This window comes from Oncorhynchus tshawytscha, unplaced genomic scaffold (assembly GCF_018296145.1).
Source record: "Oncorhynchus tshawytscha isolate Ot180627B unplaced genomic scaffold, Otsh_v2.0 Un_scaffold_17_pilon_pilon, whole genome shotgun sequence".
Classification (NCBI taxonomy): domain Eukaryota; kingdom Metazoa; phylum Chordata; class Actinopteri; order Salmoniformes; family Salmonidae; genus Oncorhynchus; species Oncorhynchus tshawytscha.
The window spans coordinates 10001-17500 of record NW_024609830.1 but is presented as its reverse complement, the minus strand read 5'-3'; the positions used below and the strand labels follow the sequence as shown (position 1 = coordinate 17500).

The following is a 7500-nucleotide window of genomic DNA, read 5'->3' as shown; positions in this document are numbered from 1 at the left end:
AGAGAGAGAGAGACAGAAAGACTGAGACACAGAGAGAGACTGAGACAGAGAGAGAGAGAGACAGAGAGAGAGACAGAGACACAGAGAGAGAGACACAGAGAAAGAGAGAGAGAGAGACTGAGACACAGAGAGAGAGAGAGAGAGAGAGAGACAGAGAGACAGAGAGAAAGACAGAGACAGAGAGACAGAGACAGAAACAGAGAGACAGGGAGACAGAGAGAGAGAGACAGAAACAGAGAGACAGGGAGACAGAGAGAGAGAGACAGAAAGACAGAGACACAGAGACACAGAGACAGAGAGAGCGAGACAGAGAGACAGAGGTAGCCTACCTGGCTGTAGTCCAGTTCCCTGGGAGTGCAGTGTGAGTAGGCCCTGAGCAGAGCAGAGAGCAGGCTGAGGGGAGGCGAGGGAGGCGAGGACTCCGCCTGCAGCGGGCTCTTTGGTTTGGAGGGCAGACGACCTCGACGGCCCTTCAGGTTGTCTGTACGCACCACTGAGGAGAGACCATAGAGAGAGAGAGATCAGATTTCAGACAGGAGAGAGAGATCAGATTTCAGACAGGAGTGAGAGATCAGATTTCAGACAGGAGAGAGAGATCAGATTTCAGACAGGAAAGAGAGATCAGATGTCAGACACGAGAGAGAGAGATCAGATTTCAGACATGAGAGAGAGATCAGATTTCAGACACGAGAGAGAGAGAGATCCAATTTCAGACAGGAGAGAGAGAGAGAGATCAGATTTCAGACAGGAGAGAGAGAGAGATCAGATTTCAGACAGGAGAGAGAGAGATCAGATTTCGACAGAAGAGAGATATCAGATTTCAGACAGGAGAGAGAGAGATCAGATTTCAGACAGGAGAGAGAGATCAAATTTCAGACAGGAGAGAGAGAGAGAGAGAGAGATCAGATTTCAGACAGGAGAGAGAGAGATCAGATTTCAGACAGGAGAGAGAGATCAGATTTCAGACAGGAGAGAGACATCAAATTTCAGACAGGAGAGAGAGAGATTAGATTTCAGACAGGAGAGAGACCAGTACCACATTAGAGGGAGAAAAAGGGTGAGGATAGCAGGTATGGCTCATTTTGGTAAACTGCTGATGAAAGATGAAAATCCCAGTCCCATCCTTCCCACTGTTCCACCATTCCCATTGTTACTGGCCAGCAGAGGGCAGTGGAGCTGTGGGAGAGTTACTGTGTGAGAGTTACTGTGTGAGAGTTACTGTGGGAGAGACTGTGGGAGAGTTACTGTGTGAGAGTTACCGTGTGAGAGTTACTGTGGGAGAGTTACTGTGTGAGAGTTACCGTGTGAGAGTTACCGTGTGAGAATTACCGTGTGAGAGTTACCGTGTGAGAGTTACCGTATGAGAAATACTGTGTGAGAATTACTGTGTGAGAGTTAGTGGGAGAGTTACTGTGGGAGAGTTACTGTGGGAGAGTTACTGTGTGAGAGTTACTGTGGGAGGGTTACTGTGGAGAGTTTCTGTGGGAGAGTTACTGTGGGAGAGTTACTGTGGGAGAGTTACGGTGGGAGAGTTACTGTGGGAGAGTTACTGTGGAGAGAGTTTCTGTGGGAGAGTTACTGTGGGAGAGTTACTGTGTGAGAGTTACTGTGGGAGAGTTACTGTGGGAGAGTTACTGTGTGAGAGTTTCTGTGGGAGAGTTACTGTGTGAGAGTTACTGTGGGAGAGACTGTGGGAGAGTTACTGTGGGAGAGTTTCTGTGTGAGAGTTACTGTGGGAGAGTTACTGTGTGAGAGTTTCTGTGTGAGAGTTACGGTGGGAGAGTTACTGTGGGAGAGTTTCTGTGTGAGAGTTACTGTGTGAGAGTTACTGTGTGAGAGTTACTGTGTGAGAGTTACTGTGTGAGAGTTACTGTGGGAGAGTTACTGTGGAGAGTTACTGTGTGAGAGTTACGGTGGGAGAGTTCCTGTGGGAGAGTTACTGTGTGAGAGTTACTGTGGGAGGGTTACTGTGGGAGAGTTTCTGTGGGAGAGTTACTGTGGAGAGTTTCTGTGGGAGAGTTACTGTGGGAGAGTTACTGTGTGAGAGTTACTGTGGGAGAGTTACTGTGGGAGAGTTTCTGTGTGAGAGTTACTGTGGGAGAGTTACTGTGTGAGAGTTTCTGTGTGAGAGTTACGGTGGGAGAGTTACTGTGGGAGAGTTACTGTGTGAGAGTTACTGTGGAGGGTTACTGTGGGAGAGTTTCTGTGGGAGAGTTACTGTGGGAGAGTTACTGTGGAGAGTTACGGTGGGAGAGTTACTGTGGGAGAGTTACTGTGGGAGAGTTTCTGTGGGAGAGTTACTGTGGGAGAGTTACTGTGTGAGAGTTACTGTGGGAGAGTTACTGTGGGAGAGTTACTGTGGAGAGTTTCTGTGGGAGAGTTACTGTGTGAGAGTTACTGTGGGAGAGACTGTGGGAGAGTTACTGTGGGAGAGTTTCTGTGGAGAGTTGTGGGAGAGTTACTGTGGAGAGTTTCTGTGTGAGAGTTACGTGGGAGAGTTACTGTGGGAGAGTTTCTGTGTGAGAGTTACTGTGTGAGAGTTACTGTGTGAGAGTTACTGTGTGAGAGTTACTGTGGAGAGTTACTGTGGGAGAGTTACTGTGGGAGAGTTACTGTGGGAGAGTTACTGTGTGAGAGTTACGGTGGGAGAGTTACTGTGTGAGAGTTACTGTGGGAGAGTTACTGTGGGAGAGTTTCTGTGTGAGAGTTACTGTGGGAGAGTTACTGTGTGAGAGTTTCTGTGTGAGAGTTACGGTGGGAGAGTTACTGTGTGAGAGTTACTGGGAGAGTTACTGTGGGAGAGTTACTGTGGGAGAGTTTCTGTGGGAGAGTTACTGTGGGAGAGTTTCTGTGGGAGAGTTACTGTGGGAGAGTTACTGTGTGAGAGTTACTGTGGGAGAGTTACTGTGGAGAGTTTCTGTGTGAGAGTTACTGTGGGAGAGTTACTGTGTGAGAGTTTCTGTGTGAGAGTTACGGTGGGAGAGTTACTGTGTGAGAGTGGTGGGAGAGTTACTGTGGGAGAGTTTCTGTGTGAGAGTTACTGTGGGAGAGTTACGGTGGGAGAGTTACTGTGGGAGAGTTACTGTGGGAGAGTTACTGTGGGAGAGTTACCGTGGGAGAGTTACGGTGGGAGAGTTACTGTGGGAGAGTTACTGTGGGAGAGTTACTGTGGGAGAGTTACGGTGGAGAGTTACTGTGGGAGAGTTACTGTGGGAGAGTTACTGTGGGAGAGTTACTGTGGGAGAGTTACCGTGGGAGAGTTACGGTGGGAGAGTTACTGTGGGAGAGTTACTGTGGGAGAGTTACCGTGGGAGAGTGTGGGAGAGTTACCATGGGAGAGTTACCGTGGAGAGTTACTGTGGGAGAGTTACCGTGGGAGAGTTACGGGGGAGAGTTACTGTGGGAGAGTTACCGTGGGAGAGTTACCGTGGGAGAGTTACGGTGGGAGAGTTACCGTGGGAGAGTTACTGTGGGAGAGTTACTGTGGGAGAGTTACTGTGGGAGAGTTACCGTGGGAGAGTTACGGTGGGAGAGTTACTGTGGGAGAGTTACTGTGGGAGAGTTAGAGGGTGACATTAAATCAGGACTCCTGAGGGACCCACGGATTGTGTGGGTCCTAGAATCAGTAGGAGATGCCAGTCTGTCTGATTTTCACAACTTAAGTCCTTGTCTTACCAAAGCAAAATGTGTGCATTGGGCGTGTGCACCTGTGTGACTGCTGTATAGGCCAGACCATTACCGGCCAATCACACCATCATTAGAGATACACACCATCACCATGGAGACCAGGGGTCAGATTTACCTTATTAGAAGATGTGTTCTATAGAGTTCGTGAGTTCGTGTGTGAGTGTGTTCCTACCCTCCTTCACCATGCCGACACTGAGGCACTTCTGGAAGCGGCAGTACTGGCAGCGGTTGCGTCTCCGTTTGTCCACCGGACAGTTCTTACTGGCCAGGCACACATACTTGGCATTCTTCTGCACCGTACGCTGTGGGGACACATACACAGAACAAGTGAGTGTGTGGGAGAGAGAGAGAGAGAGAGAGGGAGAAAGTGTGTGTGTGTGTGTGTGTGTGTGTGTGTGTGTGTGTGTGTGTGTGTGTGTGTGTGTGTGTGTGTGTGTGTGTGTGTGTGTCTGGATCAGCCACCACGGACAGGAAGAAGGGACACAATCAGCCACCAAACACTTGATTTATTTAATTCAGTTTGTGTTTTTTTCTCTCCGGTGGAGAACAGAGGAGGAAGCTCGCAGGTCACATTTTAATTACGTACTGAAAGACGGCGGTGACATCAGGATAATTAGATCAAATTAATTTCCCGACATGCCTCGCCTGCAGGAGGGACAATTTTATTAGCGCGAGGGGGATGACAATAGGCATGAGCGCGTGGCATGCCGAGGCGGGTCCCGCGAGACAGGGGACGGCGGCCGCGGAGCCGCGTGATCCGATTGTTTGTGAAGCTGGCGGGTCAGCTCTAGTGGCACCTCCGGGGCCTCGCGCGTCGCGCCTCTCAATGGGCCCCTCGGGAGCTGTTTTCTCCTCGGCTGGCTCGCGCCATTATTACTGACCTTATTAAAATGAAATCAGAGACGGCCCTGCGCGCTCCCTGCACAGAGGAGAACAATATTATTATGACAGTTTATTGAGTTGTCCATCTATCCCCATGCACGTGCCAGGCTAATGGAGCGAGTCTGATCAGTAGGGTAGCCTACTGTGCCTGCTCTGATCCTGCTGAGACACTGGGAGAGCTGCCCACGGACAGTCTGGCTGTGTGCATGTTGGTGGTAAAACACACAGCAATTAAAGAGCTAAAATAAACAACCTCACCATCTGCATACGCAGTAATGACAGAGTCATTTAATCAATGCAAATCTTTATATTTGCAGTCATTACATTTCAGTCTCCTATTTGGTGACACTGACTGGTCTGGTTAACCAGTTCATAGTGTCAGGGAGCGCACACCAGGTTAAACTGAGACCAACAAACTGCTTTAAAGGATCCTTTTATTAGAGGTAAATAATGGAACCCTTTGGTTCCTGAAGATGTAAGTCTCTGTGTAACTGTCTGAGATGGGCCGGCTCTATAGGGTCCCTCACCTCCTTCAGCGCCTCTAAAACACATCAAAACAAATCAATCCAATTAGGAACCCTCGCGCCACACATGCCTGGTCCCCGGGAGACCAATAACACACCAATTATTCCATATGCTCCGGCGCGAGGCCGGAACCGTGGCGTAATGGAGGGCGCGGGGAGGAGAGGGGTTGTCATGGCTCCTCTGGTTGCTCCGATGTCTCGCTCTCATCTCTCTTAAACGGTCAATGACCCATGCATGCAGGGATAAGTTGGTTATGGTCATTATTGAGGCTAATGTGGTTGAAGAGAATTGCATCCTTTTAGGCTTTAAGTTAAACACGATGATACACTTAATAACAGCTGTCTGAGGCTGAAGCACGATGGCTGGACAACATCAAATACATGATTTATAAGGGACCACTGCCTGTTTAATAATAACATATATTATTCTGTTCATGTAAGCTTTATTATTAAATATGCCTCTTAGTAATTAAAGAAATCTCCATCATGATATGATTTACATATTGTGAATTCATGGAAGTGTAGAATTGTTCGATTGCAATCATTTGAATATTCTACTTAAGTAATGTTGTTATTTTCAGTGTACACGTCAGAGGCAGGTTTGACCACTTTGAAGGTATACAAAAGAGGCATTGATTTTAGGGTGACCCATCTCTTTAAAACATTGATTTTGGGGTGACCCATCTCTTTAAAACATTGATTTTGGGGTGAACTGTTCCTTTAAGATGTTGATTTAGGGTGGAACAATTACTTTAAGGACTCTAGAGACTAATCTGTGAACGGACGTTAGAGATCTGAACTGTCTGTCTGTCTGTCTGTCTGTCTGTGTGTGTGTGTGTGTGTGTGTGTGTCATTTGTAGTGGCGTTCTGTTATGGCCACAGGTAATACAGCTAACTCACTCATCCCTGATTCTCTACAGACCTGACTGACGCACTCACGCACGCACGCACGCACGCACACACACACACACACACACACACACACACACACACACACACACGTGTGTTAGACACCTGACCAATCGACACTTGAATGAATGATAGGGGCCGTGTCCATAGAACTAGAATGACTAGAAAGGGGATTCATTATGATTCTATATTATGGATCTACATGATGGTTCTACATTATGGTTCTACATTATGATTCAACATTGTGGTTCTACATTATGGTTCTACATTATGGTTCTACATTATGACTCTACATTATGGTTCTACATTATGGTTCTACATTATGATTCTACATTATGACTCTACATTATGGTTCTACATTATGATCCAACATTATGGTTCTACATTATGATCCAACATTATGGTTCTACATTATGGTTCTACATTATGACTCTACATTATGATTCTACATTATGGTTCTCCATTATGACTCTACATTATGGTTCTACATTATGACTCTACATTATGATTCTACATTATGGTTCTACATTATGACTCTACATTATGGTTCTACATTATGATCCAACATTATGGTTCTACATTATGGTTCTACATTATGACTCTACATTATGGTTCTACATTATGATCCAACATTATGGTTCTAAATTATGGTTCTACATTATGGTTCTACATTATGACTCTACATTATGGTTCTACATTATGGTTCTACATTATGATTCAACATTATGGTTCTACATTATGACTACATTATGGTTCTACATTATGATTCAACAAACCGTGTTAACCTGTAAGAACTCTCTGACCTCAACTGTGTGATTAGTGTTTGAGAGAGAGAGAGCAAGAGAGAGTGAGTGTGTGTGTGTGAGTGTGTGTGTGTGTGTGTGTGTGTGTGTGTGTGTGTGTGTGTGTGTGTGTGTGTGTGTGTGTGTGTGTGTGTGTGTGTGTGTGTGTGTGTGTGTGTGTGTGTGTGTGTGTGTGTGTGTGTGTGTGTGTGTGTGTGTGTGTGTGTGTGTGTGTGTGTGTGTGTGTGTGAGTGTGTGTGTGTGTGTGTGTACACTGTGAACACCACCCTAGCGACTGTCTGCCACACGCAACACGTTAAGAGAGATGGAGGGATGAAAGAGAATGAGAGACAAAGGGAAAGGCAGAGGGAAGACACAAACCACTCTACTAGAATAACCTGTTTTGCTGTGTACAGTGTGCACATACCCACACATCTAGTCTGTCCCTGTACTCTCTGTCCCTGTACTCTCTGTCCCTGTAGTCCCTGTACTCTCTGTCCCTGTACAGCTCAGGTAGAATGAGAGAAGATGCTCCAGAGTGGCTGAACTGAGTTACATGTAAATGGCTAAAGCATAGTTGTACTGAGAGACTACAGCTAACCCATCTACACTGGACACACACACACACACACACACACACACACACACACACACACACACACATAGAGGCATGCAGATTCAGGACATGTAACATGTGCTAATAGTCTGACTTAAAT

General features: G+C 46.7%; 1 protein-coding gene across 1 annotated transcript in view; it reads right to left on the bottom strand.

The window, feature by feature from the left end:
* Positions 1-7500, bottom strand: part of LOC121846140 (nuclear receptor subfamily 4 group A member 3-like) — a 26942-nt gene that overhangs the window by 12083 nt on the left and 7359 nt on the right. The window contains exons 2-3 of the mRNA XM_042319315.1: positions 3860-3989; positions 330-493 (exon numbers count right to left, since the gene is read on the bottom strand). Coding sequence (XP_042175249.1) covers positions 330-493; positions 3860-3989 — 294 coding nt within the window. The remainder of the gene's footprint in view (positions 1-329; positions 494-3859; positions 3990-7500) is intronic.